At 41.5% G+C, this 17,589-nt stretch overlaps 1 protein-coding gene across 1 annotated transcript in view; it reads left to right on the top strand.

Moving 5' to 3' along the window:
• Window positions 1-433: 433 nt before the first annotated feature.
• Window positions 434-17,589, top strand: part of TOP1 (DNA topoisomerase I) — a 95,208-nt gene continuing 78,052 nt past the window's right edge. The window contains exons 1-2 of the mRNA XM_047852436.1: window positions 434-709; window positions 1,041-1,065. Of these exons, the coding sequence (XP_047708392.1) occupies window positions 677-709; window positions 1,041-1,065 (58 nt within the window). The 5' untranslated portion in view covers window positions 434-676. The remainder of the gene's footprint in view (window positions 710-1,040; window positions 1,066-17,589) is intronic.

The following is a 17,589-nucleotide window of genomic DNA, read 5'->3' as shown; positions in this document are numbered from 1 at the left end:
AAGGGCTAGAGCCCAGGCCACCAAGATATTCGCTGCTACGAAAAGGAGCACGAAGACAGCAGCTCGGCCGGGGACTGGCGCGGTCCCGCCGCGGCCTTTAAAGGCCCACCACGTGGCCGCGCTGCCGGCCACGGTCCGGGGGCGGTGTCTGGGATGCGCCTGCGCACTGCCTCGCAGAGGAGTACGGCGTTCCGAGAAAAGGCGCGGGGAAACGAAAGGAAGGTTGCTTAGGGTGGGCGGCCCTGGGAGGAGTCGACTCCTTATGCAAATCACAGCGGCGCGCAAGGGCCAGGAGGCGGGGCTTGCGATGCAAAGCCTGGTCCGCCTTTGGAAGCGCGAGGGGGCGGGCCCGCAACCCTCGGCCTCCTTCCGCGAGTCTCTGACGTCGCGACGTCTCGTTTAAAAGCGGCCGCGCAGGCGCAGTGAGCCGAAATGCGAACTTAGGCTGTTACACAACTGCTGGGGTCCGCTCTCGCCGCCCGCCCGGCAGTCAGTCAGCGTCGCCGCCGCTGTCGCCGCCTTAGCGGTTCCGGGAGTCTCAGGCCCGCAGCCGCCGCCGCTTACCCGCGCCTTCGGGAGCCTCCGGCAGCTCCCGTCCGCCCGCATAGGCCGGTCTCGACCGTCTGCGTCTCCTCGGCGCCACTCGCCGCCCGCCGCTCTCACCGCTCCGGCCGACATGAGCGGGGACCATCTCCACAACGATTCCCAGGTACAGTTCCGCACGGTCCTCTCGGCGCCCCGGCCCCACCCCGGCTCTCCGCGACCCCCAGCGCAGGCCCCGGCCCGGCCGCTTTGACAGGCCGGAGCCCCAGGCCAGGGGCGGCCGGCCGGCGGAGGTGGGCTCGCTAGGCCTAGGATGAAAGCCGCCAAGTTACATATTGGGGTGGCGGGGGTGGGAACGGCTGCCCCTTAAAGGCCGTTCCCGGGGGTCCCTTCCTCCCTGGGGCGCAGGGTGGGCTAGGCCCCCGGCTCCGCGCGCTCGCCGCCCGCGGGGTTAAATGTGCCTGTTTTGTTCATCTTCCCCCCTTTTCTTTCTCCAGATTGAAGCGGATTTCCGATTGAATGGTGAGTGTGCCCCCCGCCCCGACCCAGGTCCTCCCGCCGCCGGCCGCCTGCCCCGCGCCCCGCTGGAGCCGGGCAGAGGACAGACATGGCGTCCCAGAGACTAAGTCCCGGCTCCTCGCTCACCGGCCCCATTGTTCCCATCGGGCCGCCTCTGGACCCCCTTTCCGGGGACCCCAGCACCCCCAGATCACGGCCCCCCCAAGAGGGGGCAACGGAGACCCGGCGTCGCCCGCCGCCGGGCTTCGGGCAGCCTTTCCCGGCCCGGATTCCTCCCGGGAAAGTCGCCTTGTCGACAGTCGGGACTTAGTCTCTGCGCCATTTTCTTTTTCTCTCTCCTCTCCTTTCTGTGCCTGTGTCTCTTTCTCTCCCTCCCTCGGCTCTTTCCTTGAGCTGCCCAGAAAGAGCTTTCTGCAGAGCAAAGCCGTATAAATCATAGACTTCACCAGAGAGGGAAGGGTGGGAGACTGAATTGTTACAATTTTTTCCAAAGAGAACTTTATTTTGGGGGTAATTCCCTTTCTGCTGCTTGTTTGTTTCCTTTTCTGTTTCCAGAATGAAAGATATCCTCCGGCAACTGTTGAATTTGGTGGTGGTTGGGGGTGGTGATGGTGTAAGTTGTTTGTGATGGGAATTATGGTTCTAAAACTAAAGCTGCCCTTTGTGGAGTTCTTCATATTTTGAGATTGTTTTTCCCAAGTTGTGTTCTTTGCGAAGGTAGTAGTCCCTCCCTTCAGAAAGTTTGCAAGTGTGTGGGCCGTCCAATGTAAATGTTGGACCCAGGGAGATAGATTTTTTTTTTTTTAATTAAAGTATTACTAGAACTTTTCATTGTGGCTGAGGTTCCTAAGGCAGCACTTTTCCCCCCTTTTTTCTTTCTTCCTTTTTTTTTTTTTTATTTTTTAAAGAACCTCAGTTTAGTGTACTTGTCAGGAGGAAAGATTGTTGAGCATCTCATCTGGACTTGGTGTATTGGCCTTTTCTTTTGGGCTGTAGGGAAGAAAAAGAGATTTTATTTATTGAAACAAAGAGTGACCAGCACCCACCCCTGCTTCCTGTTCTTTTTTGGAGGTCTCTGTTTTTCAGGAATCAAGAGCTAGCTTGCTTTTCCCAGAACTTTATGATTTTGACCCCTTTTCAGCCAAATCGAGGCATTTATTTTTCTTTGAGTATTTCCACTTCACTTAATGAAGAGTTCCCCCAATAAAAAGCTCACCCTGAGGGCTTTTCAACAATCTTATTGAAGGAGAAAAGCACCCTCTGTAGTGTGCTGGGAATTCCCACTGATTCTGATGGTACATAATCCTGCTCAATTGAGTTTGGGTTCCGGGAACCTCTCCAATGGGAGAAGCTGATGAGTATGTTTTCTGATGCTGTAATCGGCAGTCCATCGTGTTAGCCTGGTATACTGAGAGCAGCCTTATGTTCAGGTTTTGTAATGGGGCATCTAGCAAGAGATGGGACTCTGAAAGGAAAGATTCTGGTTAAATTCACATGTTGCATTTCTTGAGCACCTGATATGTGCCAAACACTGCGCATAGTGCTAGAGCTGAACCTTTGGCCACAGCGCTTCTCTTGCCCTCAATTCAGTCTATCGAGAGAGACATAATTAGTTAATTGTAAGGTGGGTGCTAAGGCATATATGTATACCCAAAATGCTTTGAGAAACTAGGGGACTTAATTTTGTCTGGGGGTGGGGAAATTTCTCAGAGGAGGTGACTTCTGAGTGTTGTGCAAGACTAGGTGCTGAGTGTCAGGGGTTGGAGTATTTCTTAACTATGTTGAGCTAACTTATCAGGGTTTTAAAAGGGAGATGAGGCCCCTGCAGTTCAGAAAACCGAAAAGAGTGTAGATGTTTCTTAGGGATGTGGGAGCAAAGAAAGGACGTGGCAGGTGAGGATTTGTAAAGAGTCCTTTTGACCTCTTCGGGGAAGGTAGGAGCAAAACACAGAAAAAGTGTTCTTTTGACTTTAAGACCAGGCTGAGTAGGTCATGTATTTAGTAGTGAAAGAAAGTTTAGTCCTTTCTCATCAATGTTATTCTCCATGTTGCTCACTTAAATTATACAAAGGAACTATTGAGTATGTGAATGATTGTGGGCTGGGTGGGTTGTTGATCTTTAATGCTGTTTTTATAGAGATTGAAACCGACTATATTGACTTCTAGAATGTGATCACTTGTAATTGCAGTAATTGTTAATATTTGTTGAATACTTACTGTCTGCCTGGCACGAATCTCAGCTCTTTGCATGGATTATCTAATTCAATTTAGTCCTTGGAAGGACCTTATGAGTTAAATACTACTATCTCTGTTTTATGGATGGGGAAACTGAGGCTTAGTATGTTTACTAGCTTTCCCAAGGGCAGGGAGTGGGGCACTCCAAAGCTCCCAGGTGTAGCCAGTATGCTATATATGTGATTGTAGTATGACAAAATTAAAAGCTGAACATCTCTATTTTCTTACAGAGCTGAAAAATGTGGGAGGGAAGGATTTGCTAGTTTGTCATTTGCTTACTTTTTAACTAACCTACTCCTTCAAGAGAAAAAGCATTTTAACTGCCTCCCTACCACCGTAAGTGTCTGACACTGGACTAATTATCTTTGTAAATATTGTTCAGAAGAAAGGTGTAGTGTTAGTAACTGTGTGCTTGCTCTATTAAGTAATAGCCTGGTAACAAGTGATTGATTTATGTAACCGTGAAAGACTGTTTTTAAAAAATAAAAATCAGTGTTTAATTGTACACAGACATGTCATTATTGATCTTTGTATTAAGAAGAGTTTGCTGTAGCATGACTGTAAGTGGACTTAGCTGAACTTACAGATAACTGGAAGTTCATATATACTAACATCCCTCATTCTGCCTGCCCTCGTCCCTTAAGATCTGAAAGGTTTTATGCCCTTTGGAGTTCATTCTTTACAATAGTTAAAACTGTTGCTGTTCATTTGAAATTCACAACATTCTGGCCCATGCTTAACTGCTGGGAAAATCTGTTATTTGTGAAATGCTTTTATATTTAAAATATTGATGGTGAGCTTGGAGTTTCAGTAGTAGAAACCATAATCTTTTGACTACCTTTTTCCTAGGTGTTGGTAGCACTAACTGTGGTGGGTCTGAGTCATTATTACAGTAACTGCCAGGTTATCCGCAGAGTTGAAAATGGTAACATCATGTTGGGGGTTAGTGATCCTTCTGCTGTTTCAAGTTTTTGCCCATCCACTTTGCATTTGTGGGGTTCTTCCCTCCTTGGGATGAGCAAAGTATAATGCTTGATTCCATCAGTGACTGACTTATTCTAAGCGATGTTATATGGGATCATAATTTGACATCATCTTGTGTTGATTCTGGTTTAGCTTAATAGATTCGGATTGTATGGAAGAATTAAATATAAATTGTTTCTGATGCAGACAGATGTATTTCTATGCTGTTAGTTGCAGGTTGAGGTGGGGGGTGGGAAGACTGATGATGTGGCTATCTGAAAGTTACCATCACATTTTTAAAACTGCAAACTGATGGCGCCTTCAAATGACATCTGGCACATCTTCTTGCTCAATCCAGAAGCACTTAAGTATCAGGCTCCAGTGGTTTTTCTTTCTACAGCTAGACTCCTTGGGGCATCTTTTCAGAATTAGTGACTACTGTAGCATCTTAATACTATTTAGACTTGAAACAAAGTTGCTTGTCAACATGTGTTTTTTAGATTACTAGCATATCAGAACTTCCAAACAAATTTCAGATTCCGATGTTGCTGGTAAACAAGAAAATCCAGGAGTTATTAAAGGAATCAGAAACACCTCACAGTTTGAAAGGTGAAACTAGGTAATATTGATGACACCAGCTCCTGCTTTTCTACCAAAGTAGGTAAAATGGAAAATACAAACCCAGAGTTAGTCCCCAAATCTCACTTACCAATTGTAGTAAAAAAAGAATTATCTGACTTTTTTTTAACATCAGCATGAAAATGAGGAATTGTGAGAGTTTGAAGGAGTGATTCATTAATTTGTTCTGGGTCCTAGTGAATTGGTATCCATTTATACCATGTACAAGAAAGAGCCAGGGATTCTTCACATGTTTTAACTCTTTTATTCCAAAATTAGGCCATTGGGGGTTTTTTGTTTGTTTTCAGCATATGTGGGGGGGGGGGGGTGCAAAAATATCTGTTTTAGAAAGCTTGGTGTTGTATATCAATTATAACAGTTATCCTCTGCTAAGTGTATGCGAAATGATTCTATTGTACTTCATGGATGTATTTCATTTTAGGAGGCTTCAGATTATACTGAATTTGTGCGTGTTGTATTAATTGGGTATTAATGCATATGTATGTTATGGATCTTTAACAACTTTAGCCACATTTTTAGTACAAAATAAAACCTGATTTTTATCAGATGCAGAGTTCTTTCCCCAGCAGTATGTTTTTGTGAGGGATTTCATCCTTCCTATATGAAACTATGTTGAACTCCAATAAAGTTCTAGCTATATTTGGAAAAAAGGATTCAAGTGTAATTGTTTAGTTTTGAATGAGGCTATGGAAATGCTTGAATATTTGATAGGGGACCCTGAGGTTAAAAAAAAAAACAAAACCCTTTTGAAAGAAGGTAAAAAGTAGTCAGTTCATTGCTTTTGTATATGGGAGAGTCAGTTGAGTGAGTTTTCCGTGTCCTGTGGTTTAGATAATCTGCCTCTTAAATATTTAGAGCCATTAACTTTGCATAACAAGGGCATTTGGGCTATTGAGAATTGAGAATTGGCTTCTTAAGGTAAAAAGGTTGGGATGGGAGAAGTTCCTAACTGGATTTTAAGAAGTGAATGAAGTATTGTGTTTAAAGGAAGCTTTCAGATTGTGATTAAACTTTGAGTAGTAATAGTTGGCACAAGTCTTTTCTCTATTTCCTTGTCTTGTAAATCCAAGTTTGAGATACAGCTTTCTATCCCTATGGCACCAGACCAGTCATCGAAGTGGGAAATCTAAAGAGAGGCAAGGAATAATTAGCGTTTTGCCAGCCTCTGCCCTTCCCCCACAACCTGCCTATCTAGGTGTGCGTTGTATGTATGCTCTGTGTTGATAGCACCAGTGCTTGGGTACTGTGGAGGGGGTTAAAGATTGCCGGGGGGAGGGAGGGAGGACGGGTAGCATGGAAGCCTGGGCTTTATTATTAGGTGGGGAGAAAGCTCGTAGAATATGTTAGATATTAATGGTTATTTTTGGTAGGGTTATAGGAAATGACAGTATGCTTAGTAGCAGGTATTATTTAACATGATTTTTATTCTGTATGTTCAGGAAAGATGCTAAGTATTTTTCAAACTGAGAAGTGATTTTGCTGATTATGTCAAGTATATCTTCAGGTATATAGATTGTAGTATCAAGCTATTAAATGTCTTTGTCATTTATGTCTCTAAAATTTTAATCAAATTCAAAGGGACATAAGCAACTTAGGTATTAAATTTCTTTTTGGATGGTATTCTTTTTAATTTGTTGGCTTAAGTTTTTATATCTAAGTTATCTCACTGCCATCTTTACCTTTGTATACTGTTCTTGGTAATTTTTCTGAAATTTATAGTAGATATTTTTATTTACATCTCCTTCCATGCCCTCTTAGGGCTTAGGGTAGTTTTAGGGTAGAGGTGCATTAGATTTAGGGTAGAGGTGCAACTCTACCAGGCTGTTCATTCCTCTCTGAGCCTTTGAAGTTAACTTTGTTTCTGTGGATTAGAGGAACCAAAGAACTAGTTCATTAACATTCCTGAGATATACCTAGAGAAGCTCCAACAAAAGGTGTTAAAGCAGTCAGCATTACTGGGGACTTTAATTCTCTTGTCTTTGTTGATATTGTTGAGAACAGGTTTAATAGATCCCTGGGTATCTGACATTTTCCTATTTTTTAAGAACAAAAACAAATCAGCCAACTCTTGGTCTCAATATTTGCATTTTTCTTAGCACAGCCTAGCAAAGATAGATGCTGGGATCTTTCTTGGAGAAGATATCTTTGGCTGTTTGGAATTCACCTTCCCCCATCCCCCTGAAAAGTTTTAAGGTGTAGGTTAATCCGCACTAGAGTACACTAGAAATGTACCCTTTGGGGGTGCCTGGGTGGCTCAGTTGGTTGAGTATCTGACGTTTGGTTTTGGCTCAGGTCGTGATCTCACAGTTCGTGAGTTGGAGCCCCGCATTGGACTCTGTGCTGACAGCACAAAGCCTGCTTGGGATTCTCTTTCCCCCTCTCTCTGCCCCATCCCTGCTTGCACTCTCTCTGTCTAAATAAATAAATAAACTTAAAAAAAAGAAAAAAGAAATGTACCCTTTTGCTATTTTGTAAAAAAGTCCAGATTTTAATCTTATTACCATACGAATGCCTAGATTTAGAAAGGTTTGTAAGCAGAATACTGGCTGGGCAGAACTTAAACGTCGCAGGTTTCAAGATCAGTGGATTAGGGGATCTCATTGGTTAAGACCCTTTACTTTACCCAACTCCTGTAAGATAGCCTCTTCATTTGTAGTGCGTTATCTGAGCTCTTGCTAGGCAGTAGAAGGGGAAGTGGAAGGAAAGAAACACATTTTGAGAGCTTAGTAGACATCACATTTTTGTATTCATTAAATGGGAATTTAATGGGAATAGTACAAATTGTATAGGTTTATGGGAGAAGCTGAGACCAAGAAGGGAAAGTTTTGCTTTTTACACCTTCTCAACTCCTCTTTTTGGTAGCATATTACCTGGTCTAGATTATGGAAATCCCATACTGTAATTGGTAAGCTTCTGGTATAGATGTCACAGCCTTCCCTTAATTATGTGCTGGTAGAGAAAGTTTAGACCCCTTGCACCTGGAGGGCTAAGTCTTCAAGAGATGATTTGGTGTAAAGGCTGGAACCAGAGTGCGACTGAAGGGTATAAGTGATGAAGAGGGAGGCTGTGGGGAGTACTTTCTTGAGCACCTGTGGTAAAATAGAAACTTGGAGTAGAAAAATCTAAGTAAGTCCCTATTCTTAGTATGAAACTTAGCTCGGGCTGCCAAATTTTGTTTTGTTATCTGTAGATAAGGATGGTATTTCTATGCTTCACAAGCTATTGAGAATTTATAAGCATATAATGTGCCTCTTTGTCCATATTTTACAATTTAAGCTTTGGTCAGACAGCTTCTATTATGAAATAGATCTTTATTTTGAATGTTAGGTTTGACATACTGTTGTTGGCTTCCTTCACTGGTATTCCCTGATAACCTTTTAAATCTTCCTGACATTTACACAGTGAACAGTAGCATATACCTAGAGTTGGTTGAGTCTTTATCTAACTGAACTTCACAGCCTACACTGATGTCTTCTGACTGTTAAGCAACCACTATAAAAGGAAAGGTGGTGTATCTATATGTAGGTTTGGGCTAAGGAGCCAAATGTGTATTTGGTTCCTACTTTTCTAAGAATAAGGCAAGGTTGTCATTGCTGAAAGAACTACTTTTTCAGGGGAGATGGGCTTAGACATGAAAAAAACATACTGCTCTAGCTAATTTCTCAACCCTTTAATAGAACTATGGATTTTCTATTAAAGATACCCAGAGCTTATATGTCAATTATATTTTAATTTTTAAAAAGGTACCCAGAGTTTTATCTTTATTAGATGCATTTAATAAGTGAAATGCCAAGTTCATTGTTGATGATTTTATTTATTTATTTTTTTATTTTAGAGAGGGAGTGTGTGAGCAGGGGAGAGGGGCAGAGGGAGAGAGAATCTTAAGCAGGCTCCATGCTCAGCATGGAGCCCAATGAGGGGCTTGGTCCCATGTCCCTGTCGGGATCATGACCTGAGCTGATATCAAGAGTCAGATGCTCAACCGACTGAGCCGTCCAGGTGTTCCTGCGATTTTTTTTTTTCTTAACAACAAAACTCAGTATTTCTTGTGTCAACATGTTTTTATTTCCAAATGCCACTATTTTACTTCTTGCCCCAAAACATTTTAAACTCAGAAGAGTGAAAGTGTCTAAGAGTTACCTACATTTTTCATTTATTCACATACTGCTTATAGTGACCAACTCAACTTCCTGTGAAATAGTTCATTCTTGGCAACAGAATGCCTTAAATAATAAAACTTAAGGGGCGCCTGGGTGGCTCAGTCGGTTGAGCGTCCGACTTCAGCTCGGGTCATGATCTCACAATCTGTGAGTTCGAGCCCCGCGTCGGGCTCTGTGCTGACAGCTCAGAGCCTGGGGCCTGTTTCAGATTCTGTGTCTTCCTCTCTCACTGACCCTCCCCCGTTCATGCTCTGTCTCTCTCTGTCTCAAAAATAAATTAAAAAAACGTTAAAAAAATAATGAAACTTAAGTATGAGAACTTAAATAGGAAACTCCATGTTAAGAGTTACGCAGGAGTATAGGCATTTGGGAGAGTCCATGAAAAAGTTTATTTAGTAAGCAGAAATTTCGATAATGGCTCATAAGTCTAGCTAATGCTGATTATTGAATTGCCTTGAATTTGTTACGTGGAAAGTGCTCCTTAAAGAAAATAAACCAAAGTCAGTTGCAGATATGTTTACAAATGTCCGTTAGATTCAGCCAGATGGATCTTAGTAGATACACCATTGATAAAAAAGGAGTACCACAGGGGCGCCTGGGTGGCTCAGTCGGTTGGGCGTCAGGTCATGATCTCACAGTGTGTGAGTTCAAGCCCCCCGTTGGGCTCTGTGCTGATAGCTCAGAGCCTGGAGCTTTGGATTCTGTGTCTGTCTCTCTCTCTGCCCCTCCCCTGCTCATGCTCGCTCGCGCTCTCTCTCTCTCTCTCTCTCAAAAAACATTAAAAAACCCAAAAAACATTAAAAAAAAATTAAGAAAAAAAGAGTATCACAGAAGCATCACAACAGGAGCAGACTTCAGACTTAATATTCAGTTAAACGTGGGCCAGAGAAAATAATTTTATAGGAGAGAAATTACAAAATAGGGTCTTATTTTATTTTATTTATTTTTTTTTAAATGTGTGTTGATTTAAAGAGTCTTCAAAAATAAAATTTTCAGGGGCGCCTGGGTGGTGCAGTCGGTTGAGCGTCCGACTTCAGCCAAGTCACGATCTCGCGGTCTGTGAGTTCGAGCCCCGCGTCGGGCTCTGGGCTGATGGCTCGGAGCCTGGAGCCTGTTTCCGATTCTGTGTCTCCCTCTCTCTCTGCCCCTCCCCCGTTCATGCTCTGTCTCTCTCTGTCCCAAAAATAAATAAAAACGTTGAAAAAAAAATTTTTAAAAAAATAATAATAAAAAAATAAATAAAATTTTCAGGATGTCTGGGTGGTTCAGTCAGTTAAGTGTCTGACTCTTAATTTCCGCTCAGGTCATGATCTCATGGTTCGTGAATTTGAGTCCCATGTCAGGCTCTGTGCTGACAGCATGGAACCTGCTTGGGATTCTCTCTTCTCTATCTGTCCCTCCCCTACTCCCCCCCCCCCCCCCCCCCAAATAAATAAACATTTTAAAAGTTTTCAAAAGATAAACGTGTCCGGAACATGGCTTTTTGTTGTTGTTTTGTTTTGTTTTGTTTTGTTTTTTAATGTTTATTTTTGAGAGAGAGAGAGAGTGCATGAACAGGGGAGGGGCAGAGAGAGGAAGACACAGAATCTGAAGCAGGCTCCAGGCTCCGAGCTGTCAGCACAGAGCCCAATGCAGGCCTGAACCCACAAACCACAAGATCATGACTTGAGCTGAAGTCGGTCACTGACTGAGTTACCTAGGTGCCCCAGGAACATATGGTTCCTAAAGTATGTGAAAAAAAAATCCTAGAGTAAGTGACTGTTTATTAATACTGCATGGCTCTTTTGCCCTCGGTATGTGAGAATGTCCAAGATTGGATTAAAGTCTTCAAAGCTTGGGCTTCTTTCTCTTACCTTTTTTTTTTTTTTTTTTAATTCCTGATTCAGAATGTGAATGGTTGGGGGAGGGGGGTGGGGGGTGATTGTGTCTATCTGTGTGATGTGTGTGTGTCCCCATCAAATCATGATAGAGTGTAAAGGACAGAGATTGAGTCAAGGGGGATTTGAATTTAAGTTCTTGTGCTTCAATAGTGAGATCTTTGAACAAGTTAATCTCTAAGCCTTAGTTCCTTACCTGTAAACTAGGTCTAATACTTAACTCAAGATTGAGGATTAAAGAGCATGTGAAGATCACTTTAGAAAAGGTGACACTTAAAACAGAATCTTAGTTCCTTGCCAAATCTTAAAAAAGAAAAATCCAAAACCCAGACCTTTTTCAGAGATTACTTTAGTCTTTTGTGCAAAGGGAATATCTTTAATTTTTAAATTGGGGTACCCAAGGGGGAGGGTCGCCAGGGAGCTTTGAATATGATACTGTTGCTGTGAATCCAGATGGGCTCAGGACAGTAAGACTTTGTGTACAAACCACTTTGTTTTTCAGAGTTAAATTGCAGTTTAAGAATCTTTGGCAGCCAGTAACTTTTCCCCCTTTGCACTTGGGATGGTGCAATATTTATAGATCTACTCAGAAAACTAAAAATTTCATGTTTAATTGCAAATGGAAAATTTAAGCTGCCATATTCATTTGTTCAAACATTCGGAAAGTAAATACCAGTAACGACTAGACACAGATGAACGAGACAAATCCATATGGCTCTCAGAATGAACATTTTGAAGTGAGTACTTGTAGGTCTGCACACTCACTTCCTCTGTTGAGATGCCATCTTTTTCATGGGGCCACAGTATAAAGGCTCCTGACATAGGTTAAATGGGATGGAAGGTACTTCCTATCAGTGAATACTTAACTGTCGGTGAAAGAGGGACATCTCTATTTGGAGTTTTTTTTAGGATACCTGTAAACTCATTAAATCCTTTCACCTGGAATAGAAGAAGTTAAAAGTTCTGTTTATGGATTTCTCATTATTAGACAACAGTATTGCATGAGTTGTAGAGAAGTAGTTTTCAGGTTTCCCTAAACTGGTAGATTTATCAGTGACTAGCAATGTTCACATTGTGTGCAAGAGATCCGTGTGACAATCGCCAATCCAAGTATTTGCTTGAAATGGTTAAAATTCTTGAACTCAGTTGCCTGAAATAGAGTAAAATCACCATCTTCAGAAACTTGAAGAACTAAGATCTTTGAGATTAGACTTAGTACTTAAAGTCCTGGGAAACTAATTTTGTGAAGCAGTTTAAATATATTACTATTTTTACTGCTTCCTAATCCATGAAGTGTCTTGGTATGAAAGCCATTAAACTCCTCAGAAGAAGGTTGAGAGTACATAATGGTATTACTTCCAGTGATCTGAATACTGGAAAAGTGATTGAGACTAAATGTTAGACTGACCATGCTTATTCTTACAGTGAGTTTTCACAAGAATGAATGCAATGTTACTAGTGCTTGCTATTTAACAACAGAAATGACGAAACAAGAGTCTCTCAGAGAATTGAGACTAATTTGTTAATTTTTCATGGTTCCAGTTAACCAGAAAAGAAAACAAAAGCAGGGAGGAGGAACAGAAGTTGTCTAGGCTTTGTAACTGCTGGCTTGTTACACTTGACTTCCAAGCAGAAAGCTCTCCAAGGCCAGACCCCCAGCTCTGAGAGGTCTCCAGTTAGCTTCCTCAATGCAAGTTCAGCTGGTGGTGGTTTGACCATAATTATTACCTTTTCCCCTTAAAAATCAAATCACCTCCTTTCTCCCTTGAATGCAGCGTGATATAAAAATAGACACTTAAGCAGAACTTTATAGTCCTTTATAAATGTTAGCATCTTCCTAATCTCAGAATGTCAGGAGAGTTGTATATTAGCAGAGAATGCTTGTTTGCTAGCAAACTGTAGAAAAACAGATTCTAGTTGGGCAAACAAGCTGAAATTTTTCCTCCTGTAGTCCTGAAAACACTATAGCACTTCTTTAGGACTGGAGCTAATCTGTAGAATTTAGATGTCAGATAGTGTTTGTGCTAGGCTCCAGTTTTTAGGGGAATAGTTTAAAGTACAGTACAGTGTGATTCAATTGGGTCCATAAGAGACTGAAAACAGTAAAAGTGTTTGCATCAGTAAGACTACCAGTATATTAAGCAGAATCCATACTCACTGCACATATGTAAATATGCATGCTAGTCAGTGCTATTGTACAAAGGTGAAGATAATTTTGTTAAGCAATTTTGTTACTGAAAACTTGATTTGGGATGCCTGGGTGGTTCAGTTAGTTGAGTGTCCGACTCTTGATTTCAGCTTTGGTCATGGCTCTCATGGTTCACGGGATTGGGCACTGCATAAAGTGTGGAGTCTGCTTGGTATTCTCTCTCTGTCCCCCAGCCCCCTCGCTCCCCCTTAAAAAAAAAAAAAAAAAGTCATTCCACAACAACTCTATTTCCCAAAAATTACGTTCAGTGTGTATTCTTCTCCCACAAGTCTATAGTCCTGTTTTGTTAAAGTATTTCTTTTTACCCTGGAATACCTTAGTCTTTAGGATTTGGCACAGTTGGATAAGTATCCCCAGTATGTATCCATTTTACTATCTATTTGGGAAGGCACTAAGTATTAAAAACTCCTTGAAGGTTAGCAACATCTCCGCCTATTTTAGTACTGAAGGCATAGTTTTGGATACTCCTTTTCCTTTCTAAGTGCAGTCTGTCTGCAAACACCACTTAATCCCAAGCCATAAGTAATCACTTTTCTCTGGCTTTGAGCCTTTCTTGTCCTCTTTTTCCAATTTTTTTTTTTTCTAGACTGGAGAAATTTACGTTTTGCTTATTTACTAGGAAGTGTGTAAGAGCACGATCTCATCCTGTGTGGACAGTACAGATGCTTTCAACAAATGTTTAAATTGTGAAGTGGGAACCCCTCTCTCTCCTAGCTTATTTGCTGGTTGAAAATCCAGTGAGAAAAATTGAGAGTTTTACACTAAGTTTTCTTTCTTTTGTAAATATTTTATTTTTTTAATATTTAAAAATATTTATTCATTTTTGAGAGAGAAAGTGAGAGCGAGCACGGGGGAGGGGCAGAGAGAGAGGGAGACACAGAACTCGAAGCAGGCTCCAGACTCCAGGCTGTCAGCCCAGAGCCCAACGCGGGGCTTGAACACAATGGTGAGATCATGACCTGAGCCAAAGTCGGACGCTTAACTGACTGAGCCACCCAGCCACCCCTAAAGATTTTATTTTTAAGTAATCTCCACACCCAACATGGGGCTGGAGCTCACAGCCCCAAGATTGAGTCACCTGCTCCACCAACTGAACCAGCCAAGCGCGCCTGCACTAACTTTTCATTGTTGTGGAGCTAAAATGCTTAAGAATCACCTGGGAGTACTTGGTAAAAATACATATTTCTAGGCCTAAACCTCTTAAGTTGATTCTGTAGTGGCACAGACTGAGAAATCTGCATTTTTAATACATATCTAACAATCCTGGATGATTCTGATTAATACATGAGACCACAGATCATCTTTGGAGAAACTGATCTATCTGGACTTTACTATCTTACTTGTGTTAAGATGTATGTTTTTGCTTCATTTGTTCAGGGTACTCCATTGGTTAAGCTGTTCAGTTTATGGGATTTTTTAAGGACCAGAACAGTGTTTTTCAGTATATGTTTATAAAAGGATTATATTTATCCTACTCTAAATACCTTCTTTCAACGAGTAATTCACCTAAATAGTAGAGATAGTTAACTGACTTTGCAGCTGTTTTCCTATTTATCTCATCAGAATCCTAATTCTTTCTCCTCCTTCCATGTTTAACAAGCCGTTCGATCCTGATGTCATCTTTTAGGATTGGGTGACTAAGCAAAGCACAAAGAGCAAGAGGTTGTTTTCATACTAATATCCCCAAAATGGTTAAGACAGGGACTTTTAGAAGGTAAGTGGAGGTATGGGTACAATTTAGTGGTCTTTAGCTACTGATGGCACTGATTGACATGGGAGGATGTGAATAGAGCAGTGGTTCTTCTAGCATGGTTTCCTGATCAGCATCAGCATTGTTTGAGAACTTGTGGGAAATGTAAATTATTGGGCTCATCCAGACCTACTGGCCTAAATTCTTGAGAGTGGGGGCTTAGCCATCTAGGTTTTAACAAGCCAATCAGGTGATATGATATGCACTAAAGTTACAAAACCAGTGGAATAAAGTAAGACTTAAAATTCACCCTTCTGTTGAGCCTCACATTTTTATTTTATTTTTTAACTAAAAAAAAATTTTTTTTAGCCTCACATTTTTAGGAGGAATGAAAGTTGACAAAGTCCACATGCTTACATGCTTGAAATCTAGACTTTGGAGTTAGATAAACTTGGTTAGCTGGGTGGTCTTAAGCAAGTCACAACTCTGATCTTAGTTTCTCATCTGTAACAGTAGGGATAATAGCTATCTCAGTCATATGAGAGGACATTTAATAGTATCTGGTACTATTATATACCCAAGGTCAAATAATTGACAAGAATAAGATAAGTTGATCAAAATAAGCTTTTAGTCTTGACATTCATATGAAGCTTAGAACTAATTTTGTGTAGTAATTCATCCTCTTAAGCAGTATTCCATTTTTTTTTTTTACAAAGCCCATGGCTAGGCCTCCGTACTTATTCATGTGCTTCCTTATAGTTTTGAAGTTGGAGTAATTCATAACTGAAGCGTAAAAAGGAGCCTGTTAAATGATTAGCACTAGAAAGTGTTCTTCAGAAGAAGAAATACATGTATTCAGGCTTAGTCTTTCTCCAGCTAGTTGCCCAGAGAATGGCCTGTGCATTTCAAGCGTGGTCAATAGTGATACTCTAGACAAAGAGGGCCCCTTAGTTGAATTGGTGATAGGATGCATGAAACCACTGCATCAACACCCTTGACTCCTTTATGGGTAGACAAGGTGTGGACTTGTGCTTCTTGGTTGAATTAGTAATAGGATGCATGAAGCGGTGCATCAGTACACTCAAGGTGTGGACTTGGGTGCATTTTTTAAAAATTTTTTATTTATTTTTTTAATTTATATCCAAGTTAGCATATAGTGCAACAGTGATTTCAGGAGTAGATTCTTAATGCCTCTTACCCATTTATCCCTTCTCCCCTCCCACAACCCCTCCAGTAGTCCTCTGTTTGTTCTCCATATTTAAGAATCTCTTACGTGTTTGTCCCCCTCCCTGTTTTTATATTATTTTTGCTTTCCTTCCCTATGTTCATCTGTTCTGTGTCTTAAAGTCCTTATATGAGTGAAGTCATGATATTTGTCTTTCTCTAATTTCACTTAGTATAATCCACATAGTTGCAAATGGCAAGATTTCATTCTTTTTGATTGGGACTTGGGGGCATTTTGAGGCCCATGCCTGTTGTAAACAAAGGCAACTTAGGCTGAGCTGTGGATTCCTATGTAGCATAGACAGGAGGTTTATAGTCACTTTTACTATTTCCCAAGCATTAAGAGCTCACTTAATAGAAGCAAAGGAGGACAAGCCTGCAGGAATGGGCCTGTCCTAATTGAGTTGCCTGAGAAGGTACATTTTCAGGTTAGACAAGTCCTTTTTCCCTTTTAAGTTCTGCCTCTTGGGAAAGAAGAAGCATTTTCAGTGCAGGGATGTCCTTGTGAAAACATGACTCACTGCAGAAGAGTATATGAAATATTATAAATGCCAATTTTAAGGGTCTTGTAACTGGTTAATTACTTTCAGAGGCAGGAGTAAACCTTTCTAACTTTGTCTTGTATTTAGACAACACAGGTGAGTTAGTAAAATGGGATTTGTTTGTCATACTCCTTATGCTTAAAATAATAGCTCTATCTAGCTTTGACTTACACCTCAGTGGACTGATCCCTTAGTTGAAATCTTCTCTAGGCAGCACTCATTGAGGCCCTGATTCTCCAGGGACTCTGCAGAAGTGTCCTGCTTTTGAGATGGCCAGTTTAGCCAGGAAAACTTTCGGCTGGCCTTAAGAAAACTACACAGTATAGTACCTTGCCATGTAGGGAAAAGGCCCTTGATTGGCCTCCAGCAGAGGACTTGGTGGTGGGGTAGTGTTGGGACAAGGAAGTCTTAATCCTGGCCTCGTCAGGTGTGACCAGAGCAAATCACACAACATGGTGCCTTATGTTCTTCTACCAGTAAAAGGAAGAAGCTGTTGACTTGGATTCAAGCTTTTCAGTCAACACTGTCCAATAGAACTTGCTATCATGATGGAAATGTTCTGCATCTGTGCTGTCCCATATAGTAGCTGCCAGCCAGATGAGACTATTGAGTCCTTGAAATGTGGCTAGTGTGACCAAAGAACTTAAAAATTTTTTATTTTATTTAAATTTAAAATAGCTACATGTGGCTAGTGGCTGCCATAATTGGACGACACAGCTTAATTTTTTTTAAGTTTATTTATTTTGAGAGAGTGCTAGGGGGGAGGGGCAGACAGAGGGGAAGAGAGAAAATCCCAAACAGACTCCGTACTGTCAGTCTGGAGCCTGACTCAGGGTTCAAACCCACAAACTGAGACCATGGACCTGAGCTGAAATCAAGAGTCAGACGCTTAAAACTGACTGAGCCACCCAGGTGTCCTTGACAGCACAGCTTCAGATAAAATTTAGATAAGAGCAAAGAGATTCAGGTTTTCCTTGGAATATAGGTG

The sequence above is a fragment of the Prionailurus viverrinus genome, chromosome A3, assembly GCF_022837055.1.
Source record: "Prionailurus viverrinus isolate Anna chromosome A3, UM_Priviv_1.0, whole genome shotgun sequence".
NCBI classification, from domain to species: Eukaryota; Metazoa; Chordata; class Mammalia; order Carnivora; family Felidae; genus Prionailurus; species Prionailurus viverrinus.
The sequence above is the reverse complement of the archived record's forward strand: the minus strand, read 5'-3'. Positions and strand labels throughout refer to the sequence as shown.